This window comes from Heteronotia binoei, chromosome 1 (genome assembly GCF_032191835.1).
Source record: "Heteronotia binoei isolate CCM8104 ecotype False Entrance Well chromosome 1, APGP_CSIRO_Hbin_v1, whole genome shotgun sequence".
Lineage (NCBI taxonomy): Eukaryota > Metazoa > Chordata > Lepidosauria > Squamata > Gekkonidae > Heteronotia > Heteronotia binoei.
Window position 1 is genome coordinate 118,477,215 of NC_083223.1, and position 18,797 is coordinate 118,496,011.

The following is an 18,797-nucleotide window of genomic DNA, read 5'->3' on the forward strand; positions in this document are numbered from 1 at the left end:
TGGAGTTTAGTGGAGCAGTTTTAAACTTATAATGCTACTGCTTTTCCACACCGATTTGTTTGCAGGGAAATCAGGCACTCTGCAGAAAATTCTGGATCTTAATATCGCTCTTTTTCAGACTCAGACACACACAGAGGGTTGCCAACTCTGGGTTGGGAAATACCTGGAGACGGCAGAGTTTGGGGAGGACCTCAGCAGAGTATAATCAGAGCTGCCAACAGAGGAGAACAAAATTCGGGAGGCCCAAGTCAGCTAGAGGGCCCTTGAAGCCAGCTGAATATGTTTCCAGTTCTGACTGCTGCCACAAGGGGTGCAGGGTAGTTTGAGCATAGATACTCTGCTATTGGCTAGTCTTGACTTTTGCCAAGACTTAACCAAACTTGCCTAACAGATCATGCTAACATGCTAATCAACAAGTCAGCACTGGAGCAGGACAAGACAGCACAGCTGATGGCTGCTACAGTAATTGTCAGCCTGCAGGCCACTTTCTCCAAAAGTCTAGTCCAGGGGTGGCCACACTGTGGGTTGGGAGCAATATGTGGCTCTTTCATACATATTGTGCAGCTCTCAAAGTCCCCACCACCCCACTGGCCAGCCTGGAGAAGGTATTTCTTTCATTAAATAACTTCTCCAAGCCAAGCCAGCTGGTGGTTTGGAGAATGCATTTAAAGTTAACGTTGCTTTCTTTCCATCTGGCTCTTACATTAAGTAAGTTTGGCCACCCATGTCTAGCCTTTCTCTTTCCCTTTCCTTGCACCCAACTCAGCCAGATCTCGCAAAGCATTATTTAGGGTGCTGCAGCAAGATTAAAGAACCTTTCTCTCTCTTTTCCCCAATTTGTCTCCCTATTTTTTCCACTTTTTCATTATTTTGTCTCTCCCTCCACTTAATGCCCATCCCCTCCCCCTATTTTCAAGTCTTTTTCATCCCTTGTATATTAACTATATTTACAACAGACTATACTTAATAGTGTTTTATATATGTTTGTGTGTGTATATCTATATACACACACGCACACATATACAATGGTGGAATTCTAGCAGGAGCTTCTTTGCATATTAGGTTGCACCTTGCTGATGTAGCCAGTCCTTCAAGAACTTACAAAAATAGAGAGCCTTGAAAGCTCTTGGAGGACTGGCTACATCAGCGGAGTGTGACCTAATATGCAAAGGAGCTCCTGCTAGAATTCCACCCCTGTATGTGTATGTGTGTGTGTATATATACACACACACACCTTTGTTAATATTATGAGCAGAAGAGGTGGAGTTAATATTTCCCCATGACCTAACATAGTAGTAAAAGGATGCTTTCCTCCAAAATTATTAATATGCATGGTGACAGAACAGTAATCTGTTTTAGTGATTACAACTGTGGAACAGAAGTTAGAATTCCCAGTTCAGGCACTGGGTTGTTATTGTTATTGTGCTGTTGAAAGATCTAATAGCCGTTTGTAATATTATTAAAATTAGATTTATAATAAACGCCAGTCTTTCTCCTTTGGGGACCCAAAGCTGCACTGTTCTTCTGTGCTCCATTTATCCTCACAACAACCCTACTCTCTCACACACAGAGAGTGTGCCAATACTACACAGTGTAGTAGCCAATTCTGAAAATGCTTTCTAGAATACACCCAGCATCCCACTAGGGTATGCATAGAAGGGGGGAAATGGTAATGGTAGATACGTTATCTGTAAGATTACATAACTTTTAACTGAGAATGCTTGATCATCCTGCAGTATGAAAACAATAGCTCTACACAGAGAAAAACCTGGCAAGTTTGACTTCAGTTGAAACTTACATACAAACATTACAAAATTCTAGGTGCCAAGTCATACCATTTGCCCAGTGCAGCTTTTTCTCAAAGAGGCAGTGGCTCCTCAAGGGTCCTTCCTAACCCTGCTATTTGAGATCCAAGACCAGCCATGGAACCTGGGATCTTTTCCATGCAAACTATGGAGCAGACTATAGATTAGTTCTGTACTAATGGGTCCATAAATCTTGGTTATTATCTGTTCTTTTTCTCTTTCATATTGTTTGGTCCTACTAGAAGGTACTACAGCAATGGGCCCTAGGATTAAACATGTTAAGACTTTAGAAAAGGAATTTATAGCATTCAGCCTTTGAACTGCATCAGTTGTAACATGTATAAAATAGCAGTATGACAAGGTGCAGGAATCTTTGTACTCACCACCTTTTTATCACTCAGATAACCAATCAATGGCGAAGATAAGGAATAGGAGAGAGCTAAACCCAGAAACACTAATCCTACATAACTAACTGGCAACTGGAACTACAGAAAGAAACAAGAAAAGAAACATATTATTGCACATGAATGTTTTACGATTCCTTACTAAATTCTGTTGGCTTTACTCCATAATTTTTCTTTCTCTGATGGGACAAACCAGAATACAAGTCAGTTTCAGTGGAAGATGTAAAGAAAGGCACAGACATGCAGTCTCCATTGGGGACATTTTGAAGAAGATGAAGAAGATACTGGATTTATATCCCGCCCTCCACTCCGAAGAGTCTCAGAGTGGCTCACAATCTCCTTTACCTTCCTCCCCCACAACAGACACCCTGTGAGGTGGGTGGGGCTGAGAGGACTCTCACAGCAGCTGCCCTTTCAAGGACAACCTCTGCCAGAGCTATGGCTGACCCAAGGCCATGCCAGCAGGTGCAAGTGGAGGAGTGGGGAATCAAACCCGGTTCTCCCAGATAAGAGTCCGCACACTTAACCACTACACCAAACTTGAAGGGAATTGTGGGAACTGTGTACAATGTGGATTACTGATTTCAACATAAGGTCCTGGGGGGACCTAGGTTTGAATCCTTGCACAGCCATGAAACTCACTGATTGCCCAGTCACTTTTTCTCAAACTAACCTACCTCCCAGGATTGCTGTAAAGATAACAAGAACTGTGAGCACAAGAACTTGTGACCATGGAGTATGATGTCCCCACTTCTCATAGCAGCCCCAAATGCCTCACAAAATACTATTCTTGGTATCCTCTGCCTACTGCTACAGGAGGAGAAAATGGAGGGGGGGAATCACTTTTCATAGGTCGAAGTAAAGGAAATGGATTGTAACTGAAATATTTGTTTGGATCTAACTCTGTGACCAAAGTCTAAACAAGAAGTTGCCATTAGAGCAGATAAAGGCTTGCTTCTGCCAGTGATTCCCAACTGTCATCTCACCAAATTAGAATTATAAATTCTAATAATCTAATCTTTGCTAACATTTTCGCATGAAAGGCAATATATATTTAACATGAGCTTTTCTTCCAATAGCACCTACCTTTTCCAAGACAAATAGTGACATTGTTGGATCCAGAAAGCTCATGGATGAACTTAGTGAAAATAAAGTAGAACTGAGCAGTAAAATTTTGGGTATAGCGACAAGCTTCCAGAAAGAATCTTTGCTAGGAATTGAATCTGCAACAAAACAGTAACAAAAAAGTTATCTATGCCGAAGGTTGCCTGCAGGTCAATTTACAACTCTCTTTTACAGCACAATGATGGGGTATATCAAGCAAATTCTTTGGTGAGGATGGCAGTAGCTATAATTGACCTGATACACTATGCTTGGTGTATACAGATTTAATGTCATTTATTTATTTATTGCATGAGTAAAATGAGACTACTTTAGAAATGTCAGTATGAAACATCGCTGGTTATGCTTCTGATGTCTCCTTAGGCTCCTGCTGGCTCTCAACCTGTCATTTAGCTTCCCAGACCCAGCGCGGTTTGATTACCTCTATACTGGAGCAGGCAAGGGAACTGCCATACCAAGTGTGGCATGCCACCATTCAGCATCCATGCCGGAAGTTGCCCACATCTGGAGTATATCATCTGTTCCCACACTATGGTCCTTCTTCAAGTATGGCTATGACCAACAGGTGTTTTTTTAAAAAAAAAACTTAAATCCTTCATTGTATTTCACATGCCCAATCTGGATGGACAAAATAGTAGCAGCCCAGGTTCTTGATAAATATAGGCTGGAGACAGGGGTGGAATTCTAGCAAGGAGCTCATTTGCAAATTAGGCCACACACCCCTCATGTAGCCAATCCTCCAAGAGCTTACAAGCAGCACTGGCTCTAGGGTGCATGGCACCCCAGGCAGGCTCCCTCCTAAGACTGCCCTCTTTCCTCCCTCCTGAGTTCCTATGTGGCAGAGGCAGCAGAGTCTGGTAGCATCACCATTGCATCTAATGGGTTCACACCTAGAGAGCAATCAGAAATGCAGACTTAGGGTTGCTAGCTCTGGCTTGGGAAATTCCTGGGGATCTGGTAGTAGTGTTTGGGGAGGGTCCTAGAGCCTGCGCTGCTTGTAAGTTCTTGGAGGATTGGCTACATCAGGGGTGTGTGGCCTAATTTGCAAATGAGCTCCTGCTAGAATTCCACCCCTGCCTCCAGCCTATATTTATCAAGAACCTGGGCTGCTACTATTTTGTCCATCCAGATTAGGCATGGAGTTCACGATTAGGGAGGGAGTTCAGCAGGCATATAGAGTGCGACCTTAAAAGCTGCAATTTCCTCCAGGGGAACTGATACCTGTAGTCTAGAACTATAATTCCCACAGAACTCTAAGCCCCACCTAGAGGCTGACAACCAAATCCAAATTAGAATGAGAAACCATGGTTTGGTATGGGCTTCTAAAGAGGACCCACATATAGTATAATATGATTATCTGGAGACCATAAGCCAGGGAAAGAACTGTTTATAATGGAAAGAGGAGGCATTCCCTCAGTGACCAAATAATAGGGTTGCCAGGTCTTTGTTGGAAAATACTTGGGAGACTTTGGGTGTGGATCTGGGAGAGGGTGGGGTTTGGGGAGAGGCCTCAGCATGGTACAGTGCCATAGAATCCACCCTTCAAAGCAGCCATTTGCTTCAGGAGAGCTGATCTCTGCCAGCTGGAAAGCAGTTATAAAAGTGAGAGATCTCCAGGCCCCACCTGGAGGCTGGCAATCCTATCAAATGATGCATTTGCAGTGTCTGTGAACTAAGCCACCATCTATTTCTAATATCAGATTATTATATGGAGTGACAACAGGGTCCAGGAAAGGAATTTTAGCTTAAATATACAGGCTTTTTAAACCTTTTTTTTGCCTGACTGACCCAACCTGAAACCATAAAAAACCCTAGGAACTCCACCTACCAAATCTTGGTAAGATACAGATGTTTAGAGGCACCATAATCAGCACTACACATCCAAGTACAATGAAAGGGATTTCATAACCAAATGACTGGTACAAAAATCCACCAAGAGGTGGACCCAGCACTAGCCCCAGTCCAGTAAAAATTTCAAGACTGCCCTGAAAAAAATAAAAAATTAACAATATATTAAAAACACAACCTTAGAGATCCAAATATGGTGTATCATTATTGTGTCCAATCTAGGACTGGGAACACTTGGATTCAGATTCCCACTCTCCAATGAAGCTCATTGGGCAACTCTCAGTCTAGCACAACAGGGGGTTGTTGTGGGAATAAAAAAGGTGGAGACAAAGATTATTGGTGTTTTCACACATGCTAAATAACAGTTTCCATTCACTTCAGCAACCGTTTGCAAGTTGATGTTGCCATCTAAAATCCAGTTGCAAAGTAGATTGAAAGTGGGTTGAAGGTGCATTGTTTAGTGTGCGTGAAAGTGGCCTTGAGCTCATTGGAAGAAGGAACGGAACAATAGAATACCTGGGGGGGGGGGGTTTAACCCAAAAACTGCCTTCCTGCATGTCTTCATTTTCCAACCTAGCCCTTAAAGGTGACTTGTTCTTTGTGGGAGGTAAAAACAGTCTTCTGATATTTAATATAGGGATGCATTCCAAAGATCATACATGAGATCAGCAATTGCCACCATTTTCACCACAGCAAATGGTATGTGACCATACGAGTTCCCCCTGGTTCTTCTGAGAGTATGGCAGGAGAGATGGAGCAGAAAGGACAATGGAAGGGGAACAGGAGGAAAGAATCGAGTGAACCAGAATAGACAAGTGGAATTTCAGGAGGTGGACCCAGATGCAGAGACCTGCACTATGACAAATGTATTGTTATTTTGCTGTTGTTAGCCGCCCTGAGCCTGCTTGGCGGGGGAGGGCGGGATATAAATAAAATTTTACTTACTTACTTACATACTATTATAAGGCTGACTCAAAACCAACAAAACACTGACTAGAGATAATTTACTATGGGAAATCACCTTCTATTAGTGTAACACAGGTGGAGGCTCACAAGACTGGTGGGAAAGCAATCCCATCTCCTCTCCCCCACTTCCTCGCCAGTGCAGCTCCCAGACTCTCCTGAAGACCCTCTGGGTCTGCCAGAGCCCACAGCCTACTTCACCATGTAGAAGGCAGGAAATTAAGAGCATTCTCTCTGCTTGTACAGAGGGTCACCCAACTGTGCAGAAAAATCTGCTTAGTGCAAGTGTGGCCTTGACTCATCGGTATCCACAGATAGGGAGCACACTTGGGTAACAGTAGATAGAATGGAAAGAGAACAATTACTCTTGAATGAAGACCACAAGAACAAATGTGTACTCACAAGCTTTTATAATTTTAAGGGCTTTTTTGGCAGAAAAAAACCCAGCAGGAACACATTTGCATATTAGGACACACACCCTTATGTCACCATTGTTACACACAGGCCTTTTTGTAGAAAAAGCCCAGCAGGAATCATTTGCATATTAGGCCACATACCGTGACACCAAGCCAGCTGGAACTGCATTCCTGTTCGTTCTTGCTCAAAAAAAGCCCTGTTTTCTTTTTTTAAAATGTAATCATAATCAGTCTGCATTTTAAGACAATGAGATACTCGTTTCTTAAAGGAAAGAAGAAGGGAAGAAAGGGACATGGCACAGCACTAGTATTGATGCTACTAAACATTTTACATCCCCAAACACCATCCTGATGTGTATTATTTAGCCTTGACTTTTATCATCAGCTCATAAGAGCTGAAAAGGTCAATTCCTCAATAAAACAGGCTTTGTCCAATTAGTTTCATGTGTGCTTCCCACAAGAATAAGCTCTTTGCTGAATTTTCTCTCAGATGTTTCAGTGCATTAAGAATACACCAAAGTTCTCAGAATGTGACATAGTTCCAGTGGGGGTGTGGTGCAGTTCTAAAGTTAAAACACACTTCCATCAGATCCTAGCCTGTATGTGCATTCTAAGATAGTCAACAGCCAAGGATCTGGCATGAATTCCTTTACCCACTTGTCAAACAAGTATATAGCTTCACTCCCTTCTCCTTGTGTACTACCTCACTCCCTTCTCCTTTGTACCTGAGTACAAAGATTCTTCTCTTCTGCAATATCTTGGGCTACAAATGGCTGAACAGTATATATTGATTGTACTTTTGTCATGAATAATACATGCAACAAAAGACACGGAAGGTGACAGATGACATGAAAGATCTTCACAAAGGCAAGAGAAATTGGACGGGGTGGTTCCATTTCTTTAAATAATAGAAAAAAACCCCTTCCAAGTCAGTACCAGTTGATTTGTCTTTCCAACTGTCTGGAGAACTAAACTGCCGATGAAGCCACCCTTGTCCTTCCTGGGAATTCTGCATTTTGGGAGGCCTCTGGGCCAGGGATAATAGAATAGAACCTGGAACTGATTTCTTTGGGAGAGGAAAAGAACAACTGAGCCCTCTAGATTAAGATCTGGTACTGAAAACAGATTCCTGTTCCACGTACTGCCACAAATATAACTCTATGTGGGAGTGAAGAATGACATTTCTTCAAGAGTGTCCCATTGGTGATAGGAAAAACAACAGTCCTGAGGTTTGCATTGAAAATACAGTTTTATAAGGAGTTATTAGAAATGGGATAAATTTCAGTAGGGAATCACTCTGTTAGAATATTTTAAATAATGACAGATTTACTCATTTACAGAATTTTACACCATCTTTCTACCCTGATCAGGGCTGCCAAGTAGGCATCCCAAATCCCCCGCTCTGCCTGGTGACCCCCGGTTTGGAACCTCCTCCCCCCGCTGGACAAAAATCTGGAAAGCGGGGGGGAATGGCGGCCCTTCCCACCCAGCAGCTTCTCGCCCCTTCCCTTCCCACCCTTGAGGGCAGCCCAGCCAGCGGATCCAGAGGCGGCGGCGATGCCAGGCCTTGCCCTCGCCTTCGGTGGCTGGAGGAGCATCGGTGAGGCGTCGCGGGGACCAAGCGGCGGCCTCCCTGCAGCCTTCGCTGCTCAGCCAGGCCGGGGGGGGGGGCGGGGACCGGAGAGAGCCAAGGCGCCTGAAGCGGAGCGGAGTCCGGCTGGGAAGGCGGCACGCAGCCAGGCTGGCCCTGCAGAGGGAAGGCGCGGTGCACCCGCCCGTTTGGAGAGCCTCGGTAAAGGGTGGCGGGGGGCCGGGGAGGTCAGCTCCAGCCAAGATGGAAAATGCCTAGAAATGCGCTGGGAGGGGGGGTTTGCTTCAGGTGGAGAACAAAAGTCCTCCTCGGCCGGACCTAAGCCCCCCCCCCTCCGGGAATCTGGACTTTGGGAATTCTTCGTAGTTCTAGGGAACTGCCTGCATGCCCTCACTGGCTGGCCTGCAGGACACGACGAAGATTTCTACAGTTGGGCAGGGGGGGGGGGGAGAAGGGCTCGGAGGAGAATATTCCCTCTTGGGGGGAGGGGGTTGCCAGCTGGGTGAAGGGAATTCCTGGAGATGTGGGGTGGGGGGTGGGAGGCTGTTTTTTGAGGTAGAGGCGCCAAAATTTCAGTATAGCATCTAGTGCCTCTCCCCAAAATACCCCCCAAGTTTCATAAAGATTGGACCAGGGGGTCCAATTCTATGAGCCCCAAAAGAAGATGCCCCTATTCATTATTTCCTATGGAAGGAAGGAATTGAATAGGTGTGCTGTCCCTTTAAATGTGATGGCCAGAACTCCCTTTGGAGTTCAGTGATGCTTGTCACAGCCTTGATCTTGGCTCCACCCCTAATGTCTCCTGGCTCCACCCCCAAAGTCTCCTGGCTCCACCCCCAAAGTCCCCAGATATTTCTTGAATTGGACTTGGCAACCCTACTGCCAAGGCAGACCCACCAAGGCAGATTTATTCTCATACAATATTTCACAAGCTACAAAGCTTCTCCAGAAAGCTTCTTCTGCAGTAAAATTGGTTAGCATGTATAATGAGCCATAAGACTTTTTGTTGTTGTTCTAGAAACAGAATGGTGGAAGGAGAACCAGGAAGAGTGGAGTTACTGTGCTGGGAAAAGAAGTGAGGAACCTGCTTGACCATTACAAATGGTAATACTGTATCTCAAGTAGGCCCGCGAATCGCTAGAAACTCTACAGTTAAAACCAGAATGTTTCCATTAATTCCTAGAGCTACCCTTTGTCACTTCTGGGTTGTACCTGAAAGTAAAGTCATCATGTTAGCAACATTACGGCCCTATTCCACCCCCACCCCACCACACACATATCTTGCTGCCCCCAGTCCTCCAGCTGGTTGCCTGGAAAACCTAATCTCAAGTTATGCCACAGGTATTACAAATCTGAACAGTTCTAAGTGGGAAGGGGAGATGATAAAGTGGAGTTGTTTAGTAATAAGAAGAAGATGAAGATATTGGATTTATATCCTGCCCTCCACTCCGAAGAGTCTCAGAGCGGCTCACAATCTCCTTTACCTTCCTCCCCCACAACAAACACCCTGTGAGGTGGGTGGGGCTGGAGAGGGCTCTCCCAGCAGCTGCCCTTTCAAGGACAACTTCTGCCAGAGCTATGGCTGACCCAAGGCCATTCCAGCAGGTGCAAGTGGAGGAGTGGGGAATCAAACCCGGTTCTCCCAGATAAGAGTCCACACACTTAACCACTACACCAAACTGGCTCTCCTAACAATGTTCTTTGCACATGCCAACAGGCATTTCACATGTTCTAGTACTTTACACAGATGTCAGTTTATTCCTAGTAAGTGCATTATAAATTAAATATTAGGCAGGGCCTTTCCGCTATAGTTTTGTCCTATGCAAATGCACGTTTCTCGAGAGCAAATGAGTCCCTTGTTTCCTGAAAAGGGAAACCCACAGCCTGAAGGAAAGTGGGGCACAAACAACCAGTTGATGGGTAGAAAGGGAGTGGAGCTGAAGAAAAATATCTTGCCACAGCTTAAAGAAAAGGAAGAACTTTAATTTTGACAACAGACCAGGCTGAACAGGCAACAAAAAAATTCTGGAGGCTTTGGACAGAGAGGGTTTTCACTTTACCCAGTAATGATGGTGAACCTCCCAGTCCCCCACCCTCATTCAATATAGCAGTGGGGAAAAGGAAAATTGGGAAAGGAAACAACATGTGGAAATCATTTTATTTTTCAGAACTGGAAGTGATATCATGGCACTCTAGGGATTTCAAAAATCTCTGTGGCTGAGCACTGGCATTCCTAGGGCCAGGGAAGGCAGGAGATGGGAGGAGCAGCAGAGTGGATGTGTTATGCATCACCTGAAACTTAATCAAAGCTTCGGCAGCAGACCAGTAGGACTAGTGTGATCTAACACAGTCAATCATACAGAAGGGAGGAAACCAGAGAAAGATATGTAAACAAACAAGCAGGGCTTTTTTTTTTTTAACAGGAGCACACAGGAATAGTTCTTGCTGGCTTGGCATCAGGGGTGTGACCTAATATACAGCCCTGCAAACAAGTATTCATTCATTATTACTTTTCATACATGGGCTTGATTCCTAGGTCTTTTATCCTCTAGTCTAGGGGCTTTTGTAGTCTATACAATATCCTTTCCCTGAAAAGCTATTCTTGCTTTACAGCAGAAAATCCAGTCACAGATAACATCTTGCCAGAAAGTCCGAACAGTATATGGTTTGGTCAGAGTCCCTTTCTCTTAAAGCACATGTTCAGATTGCTAGTAAAGGTTCAACTTTCATGTTCTAGATCTAAAAACAAGACTTGAGGGAATCTTGGAGAGAAGAACTCTCTCTCTTGTCTTCCAGACTATCTTCCCCATATTCTTTCCTTTATTTCCCTTGACTGCCACTTTCAAGATCCCATTCTGCACAGGGATGACCATCATCAGAGGAGGTAGCCATGATGATCTACCTCCCTTTCTACACAGACTGTGGGCTGCAAGATTTCCAGAAGTTTGTACTAAGGGAATTCATAGTCTATACACAATCTGGGGATTGACATGCTCTGTATACATCAGAGTCCTAAATTCCACTTCAAAATGCATTGAGCACATTTTGTCTCCAAACCAAGTTTCTGAATAAGGCAAGAGGAGCTTAGGGTATACTCCCCTTTGCCAATATGACTGACTAGACGTGCATACTGCATATAAATTCAGGATGGCTGTTACAAAATTATAGCTGGCCATTGCCTGGCTGGCCCTATATTTTAGGTTTAATCCCATCAACAAGATCTGTTTGGGAGGGGAGGCAGTTGCCAATTCTCTCCTCCTGTGGCAGCCCTCCAACTCCCCTTTTATGCTGCTCCTGGGATCCCCCATCTCTATGAACAGCATTTCATGGGGCATTAAGGACTACAGTGGAAGGAGGCAGAGAAGCTGTCCTCCTGTGCACAGAAGGACTTCCATGCACAGAAATTTTAGATGAGATTCAACCCTTCATGGTTTACCGAGTTCACATAAATGACCATCTTGCAAAATAAATTAATAAAAACTCTGATGACCCCACTACATTGGTGGTTGTAATGTTACGTGCAATATGTTATCCCTGCAGCAACTGGCTTAATACTTACCAGAACCGTAGCTATGTTGTTAGGAAAGGTTTTTGCAAGAATAGAAAATGAAGCCGTCATTGCTGCTGAAAACCCAATTGCATCAAATGTACGAACCAAAAAACATAGTCCTATAAATACTGGTCCATCGGGTGCTCTGTCCAACATTCTAAGGGAGAGAAAATTAAAAATTGATCCAGATCATAAGTTTATTATGCACAAACATCAAATACATTCATACTGGAACTTCTTCACTTTTGACAGTGCCTTGTTTTATTTGTACTCCACTCCACAACATAATGCCACCTATCTACCAAGGGAGGTCAGAAGGCCCAGCAAATAATAACATTCACCTGGTTTTGTACCAAGTGATGGTCACACTTCATGCCTCTAATGAGCACTAGTCCATGAAAGCTTATGGCATAACAAACAGTACCAGTTTTTAAAGTGTCACCAAACTTCTGTTTCTGATGAACCAGGCTACTATAGATGCTCTTCTAGAATATTCACCCTGTTGCTTTATCATATAACAGATCGGTGGCAAGGAAGTATTTTATCAGTCATGGGAAAGAACAATACAAGAAGTAGCATGACTGGCTGCTCTTCATGGCTTTAATTTGGTCAGTTCTGCCTGGCTGATTCATTATCTCCAGTAAGGCTAAAAAGAATGTGAAATGTCTACAGCAAAGATTTATAACTAACAGTAGTGCTGGATATAGCACCAGCACAGAGAGAGACATGGGCAACCTGCACTTCTGCTCCTTTGCCTTCCCCATCCAAAAGGAGATCAGCATGAGAGAAAGCAAAAATTGATATTCACCTCTTTAGTTTGTTTTTTCCTGTCTGTCACTGGAGTGTGAAAGTATGTAGACATGGAGGAGCAGTTCTCAATTGCACAGCTGCCTTGAGAACTTGCTGTGATCACCAAAGCTGCTCTTCAGTGCACACGTACAGGGGACTGAACGCATTCATTCATCAGAGCCAAAGTTTGCTTTGTCAACTGAGACACACTGGCCCTCTGGCCCAAAAAGGTTTTCTCCAACAAAAGTGTCACTTAATCTGGAGGCAGGTTCCTTAGGTTAGAAGAAGGCTTCTGATTTTGGTCAGCAAGTCACATAGAGTTGACAACTTCCAGGCAAGGCCTGGGATTCTCCTGGAATTACAGCTGATGGGATCAGCCTGAGCCCCAAACTGCAGAGATCAGATTCTTTGGCAGGAATGGCACTTTGGAAGGCAGAATCTATTGCACTTCATACCCATCATGTCCCGCCCCCCCCCCCCCAGCCCTACCCTCCAAGGATTTCCCAGGCTAGAATTCACAATCTTACACAAGTTCCACCCTAATCTATCTTGAAAATTTTTCGTAACTCAGGCTGCAGTCATTATCCAAATTTCTTATATCTATATAACTAAGCAACCATTTGTCCCGTCGCATTTAATCCAATGATGACACTGTGAAGTCTATTAAATCATTCAGATTGGCGAAGTTGTATGATACTCATCCAGCAATGACTATAAATGTGAAAGAACTCATAAACGCTAACCCCAAAAATACCAGGTTTATGAGAATTCTAGGTAAGAAAGCTTTTGCCATTTTACAGTATATGTGGATAGAGGAATTTCAGTGTCTTTCCCAGTATCAACAGAATAAATGTTTAGCAAAAACAGTTTTCATGCTTAACACCACTTCTGCAACATGGAAAGCAAGATAAATTTTAAAACCTTTTACTTTTAAAAACATGCTACATTAGTAATGTATACAAAAAGTAAATGAAATGCACTTACCCAAAGAGAATGGTTACACATCCTGACACTAACATTCCAGAAACAAACATAAATTTTGCTCCAATTTGGACAAGCTGTAATGGATAAGCAACGATGTCAGAAGCTATGTTATTGAATCCCAGAACTTTACATGAAAAAGAAAGTACTTAAAAACTTTCCCCTGGTCCTCCTCAAATTTAGAATCAACTCAATATCCCATCTGAAAATACTGTTAATCACAAAAGTAATTGACTGACTTGCAGTTCTACTCTAAGTAGAGTGTCAGCCTTCTAAGTCTATTCAATTCAATCCACCCCCCCCCCCACACCGGCTTTGGCACAACAAGATCAGGGAGAAGATCGCGGAGCTCACTCTTCTGACCCCCCCCCCCCGAATTGCATGGATTTAGGGGGTCCGGTCATCTGGATTTCTAACGGAACCCCAGGAGGGGGGTTTCTGAAGCATGGGGTGCAACAAATCCCAAGGATGTTAGCGGTGGCTAAGCCCTGGGTCTCTTTTGTCTGTCCTGAAGTCTTGCCGTTGCAATTGCCATTTTGAAATGGCACCAGTCATGACTACAGGATATTAAAATAAACAGACTTCAAGCACTTTTCTACTGCAATCAATGAAGAAATACCTGGCAAGTAAGTTCGCCTTTGTATGCTACCCATCAACTTAATTTCCATTATAATACCAAACTTGACTGTTTTGAAAGTGGAGGGAGGATTCCCCCCCCCTTAATAGTTTGGCTTTCAAACTCAAAAAGAACTAATCTTCAGTAGTTGCTAACATCTTAAAGAGAAGAATTTGGACTGAATATATATATTGATTGATTTGGTTCAAAATGAAGTATGCAGGAACTGGACTCTTAATATAATAGTATAAAGGCTGAAGGCAACTGGTGAGAAATTTATTTGGGATCTTATTTGGACTGAATTAAATTTCAATTAGAATCCAGAAGATAAATCATTAAGTAAAAATCTGGAAGGAAGGATTTATTAATTGAGGAAATTCAGAGTGGATTCTCAACTGATTTTGCTATTAGACTGAGTTATACCGTAGGGAAAATGGCATACCAAGCAGAAGCTGAAATTACTCAAAAAGACTTCACTGTTGTTATGCTCTCTATACAGTGGGAAATTGGCCTAATAGCGGATCTTTAAGCAGAATGGCTCCAAAAACTTATTGAAAAATGTAATAAATCAGAAAATATACAGTATCAAACATTTCAAGTAGTACAAGATTTGTTTTACAAGTCAGAAAAAGTGGAAGTACAACAGTTGGAGAATGGGCTGCTTAACCCTAAAATGGAAGAGGAAAACACATTTCTACAGGAGGAAGAGAAACCACAAGCTATCAAGACAGAGGGCCGGGAGAGTAAGCTCAGCATGATTCCTGTCTTTGCTATATAGTTAATGAGTAAGAGAGAAGAGGAGCCTACCAACTCAGTAAAAATCGGTAGTATTATTGCAAAAATCAAAAGGATTAAAACCTGGAAGACCTTCAAAAAGAAGACAGAATAAGACTATACCATCTAATTGATAGATGGTATAATTTCCCTTATACCACAAAAATGATTTTTGTGGTATAAGGGAAATTAAATTTGATAATGGAAAAAATTAAACAGTAAAGGGTATTTAAAAGCTTTGCTAAAGGATTATTAAAGGTGAATTTTGATGGTCTTGTAAAAAATGGGGCTCCTCAATTATTTAGGTTTAATAAGTTGGTTAAGCATTAAGAGTAATATGGTGAAGGCAAAATGAAGGTAAAATGATTTTTGGAGATAATTACTGGGTAATAAAATAACATATATCTACAAATGACCATGGGAACTAAAAAGTTTGTTCTGGATATGGGTGCTTTATAAGTTATATTTTAATGATTCTGAAAACTATGAAAATTAAATTTACAATTTGAAAATTTAATTTGTAGTCTAAAGTATTATGGAATAGAATCATAGAGTTGGAAGGGACCTCCAGGGTCATCTAGTCCAATCCCCTGCACAATGCAGGAAACTCACAAATACCTTCCCCTAAATTCACAAGATCTTCATTGCTGTAAGATGGCCATCCAGCCTCTCTTTAAAAACCTCCAAGGAAGGAGAGCCCACCACCTCCCGAGGAAGCCTGTTCCACTGAGGAACCGCTCTAATGGTCAAGAAGTTCTTCCTAATGTTGAACCAGAAACTCTTCTCATTTAATTTCAACCCACTGGTTCTGATCCTACCTTCTGGGGCCACAGAAAACAATTCTGCACCATCCTCTATATGACAGCCCTTCAAGTATTTTAAGATGGTGATCATATCACCTCTCAGCCATCTCCTCTCCAGGCTAAACATGCCCAGCTCCTTCAACCTTTCCTCATAGGACTTTGTCTTCAGACCCCTCACCATCTTCATTGCCCTCCTCTGGACCTGTTCCAGCTTGTCTACATCCTTCTTAAAATGTGGTGCCCAAAACTGAACACAATACTCTAGGTGAGGTCTTACCAGAGCAGAGCAAAGCGATACCATAACTTCATGTGATCTGGACATCCACAAGCTCTTTTAGAATCCTTGAATGCAGTTCATCTGGCCCTGAGGACTTAGTTTCATTTAAAGAAACTAGGGGCGATTTCCCACACAGCTTACCGAGGAGCGAAGTCCCTCCTCACTGCGCAGCGTCTGCTCGGATTTCCCACCAACTGCTCCGCAGATTCAGGAAGTGCCGGACCTTTTGCGTCGCTAACATAAACTAGGGTTTTAGCGATTTCCATTTGAGATGCAAAAGGTCCGGCACTTCCTGAATCCGTGGAGCAGTTGGTGGGAAATCCGAGAAGACGCTGCGCGGTGAGGAGGGACTTCGCTCCTCGGTAAGTTGTGTGGGAAATCGCCCTAGGTGTTTATGTACTACCCCTATGCTGATCCTAGGTTGGAACTTCATACCCTCATTATATGTTCTGTTTTTGCCATGTTGAGCACCGTTTCCCTCAGTAGAGAAGACTGAGGAAAAGTAGAAATTGAGCAGTTCCACCCTTTCTTCATTACCTGTTACAATTTCACTTTCCTGCCATCGCAATGGGTCTACCAAGTCCTTGCTCTTTTTCTTACTCTTAACATAAGAAAAGAACCCTTTTTTGTTGTTTTTAGCCAGCATCTTTGGCCAGCCTAAGCTCATACTGAGCTTTAGCTTTCCTAACTTTTTCTCTACAAGCACTGGTGATTTGTTTATGTTCATCCTTGGTTATAAGGCCCTCCTTCCAATTCCTAAAGGAGTCTTTTTTATTTCTCAAGTCTTTAGAGAGCTGTTTATGGAGCCAACTCGGCTTCTATAGGTTTTTTCCATTTTTTCTTCTCATAGGAATTGTTTGTGATTGCTCTTTCAGTATTTCCCTTTTAAGAAGCTCCCACCCCTCTTGAATCCCCATCTTCCTAAGTATTTCTGAACATGGGATTTTACTCAGCATAGTTCTATGTTTATCAAAGTTTGCCTTTCTGAAGTCCAATCTAAAAGTCTGACTACGTATATTAATTTTCAATTATTAATTTTCAAATTAATTTTCAATTTGATAATTTAATTTTTGTTAAAGAAATCTATATATTTGAATTATGGTATAATTTTAAGGTTATGGTTATCAGAAATTTAAGATTATAATATTAACATACACAAATATGTGGGTGATTGTGAAATCAATTAAGTGTAAGAAACATTAAGTTTGGAGCTGTTGGTTTTTGGGTTTCTTTTTTTGTAAGAATTTCTCTGTTAAGAAGTGATAAGAATCTAAGAACGTGGTAATGAAAAAGGAGATATGAGATATAGAAACTTGGTAACGGAAAATGATGAAACTGAGATCTGGAAATTGTGTTTAAGTATTTTGTAATATTACAAAATCCTATCTTATTAATGCCTTTAGTAGACTAGGGCTGTAATTTTTTTTTTAATTAAAAAAATGTTTGATTACTTGCAGGTATTATGAAGTAATTTTTTTTCTTTTTTGTTTTCTTCTGTATTGGGCTTTTCTAATATGTAATGAGGAAGCTATTATTTTAAGTAGAAAACTATCCTGTAAACTGTACTTCTCCCCTTTCCCCCTTCCCCTTATCTTTTTGTCCCCCTCTTATAAACCTAATAAAACCTAATAGCTGCTCTCCAGCAGCCCTGGCCCCACTCAATGCACAGCAGCCAAGAAGGTCTGAGCGCCTGCTCCGGCTGCAACGCCACTGAGGATGTTCTCCGCAGCTGAGAACGAAACGTCTGGAAGGAAAACTTTCTCCAGTAGAACACGGCACTTGATCCCGAAAGACTCTACAAGCCCTAATGATGTTACCAGCCGTGAAAACCTGAAATCTTTGATAACCTAATAAAACTTTAAAATATAATATAGCAGTGGGGAAAAGGAAAATTGGGAAAGAAAACAAAGATCTGAAAATACTATTAATCACAAAAGTGACTGACTTGCAGTTCTACTCTAAGCAAAGTTTCAACCTTCTAAGTCTACTCAGTTCAATAGAATTTGCTTAGAATGGCACCATTAACAGTATTTACAGTGATCAGTAAGCCAATATACACAACTGTTTAAAAACGTTAGTGACTGACAATTGTCAAATGAAGCTTTATTTGCTGTATCAGAACTGTAACAAGAGGGTTAATACAAACCATTAATGAGCTCCAGGGTGACCTCCCTAGCTACAGTAACAGGTCAACAAAATGGTACACTGACTGTGCTATCCTATATAAAAAGCTACTCCCACCTAAGCCTGTTGAAGTCAATGAACTTGAAGTAACTGTGCACAGGACAGCACTGTCAGCCCAACATTCAATGCAGAAACAATGTACAGTGACAAATCATCCATACTTTACCCAGAGACCAATATTGTTGCAGCTCATCATGAAAATCTTAGGGTCCCAAAAAATCTCACTGAAACATCATATTGTAGAATGTTTTTACCCTTAGAAACTGTATTAGGATACAACATCCAATATCAAAATTCACTTTTATATGAAATCTGTGACACAGCTGCTACATTATTAATCCCAATTCAAAAACTGTAGAACTAAACAAGGGACGGAAAGGGACAATGATAGTTTTCAGGAAACAGTGAACACTAGGATTTTTAGCTTAGAAGTGAAACAGAAACCTGAGGGAAAATATTACAGTAATTGGGTAGGTAAAATATCAAAGTAGCAGCCTTACAACAAAGGGGAAAAATATTTCATCCTACAATGCAAAGCAGAGAAATGCTGAATAGAAACATTTAACTGAATATTATCCAGTATCCATTCTAGTAAGACCCTACTCAAAAAAATTAATAATCTCCAAGGAATCTTTCAGGATATCTGTATCAGAAAGATAAACGTCAGCCACTTA

General features: G+C 42.1%; 1 protein-coding gene across 2 annotated transcripts in view; it reads right to left on the minus strand.

Moving 5' to 3' along the window:
• The window catches only part of SLC18B1 (solute carrier family 18 member B1), a 61,849-nt gene that overhangs the window by 24,940 nt on the left and 18,112 nt on the right, over nt 1-18,797 (minus strand). For both annotated transcript variants that reach the window (XM_060239525.1, XM_060239535.1), the window contains exons 4-8: nt 13,473-13,546; nt 11,709-11,856; nt 5,160-5,316; nt 3,296-3,432; nt 2,189-2,290 (exon numbers count right to left, since the gene is read on the minus strand). In XM_060239525.1, coding sequence (XP_060095508.1) covers nt 2,189-2,290; nt 3,296-3,432; nt 5,160-5,316; nt 11,709-11,856; nt 13,473-13,546 — 618 coding nt within the window. The remainder of the gene's footprint in view (nt 1-2,188; nt 2,291-3,295; nt 3,433-5,159; nt 5,317-11,708; nt 11,857-13,472; nt 13,547-18,797) is intronic.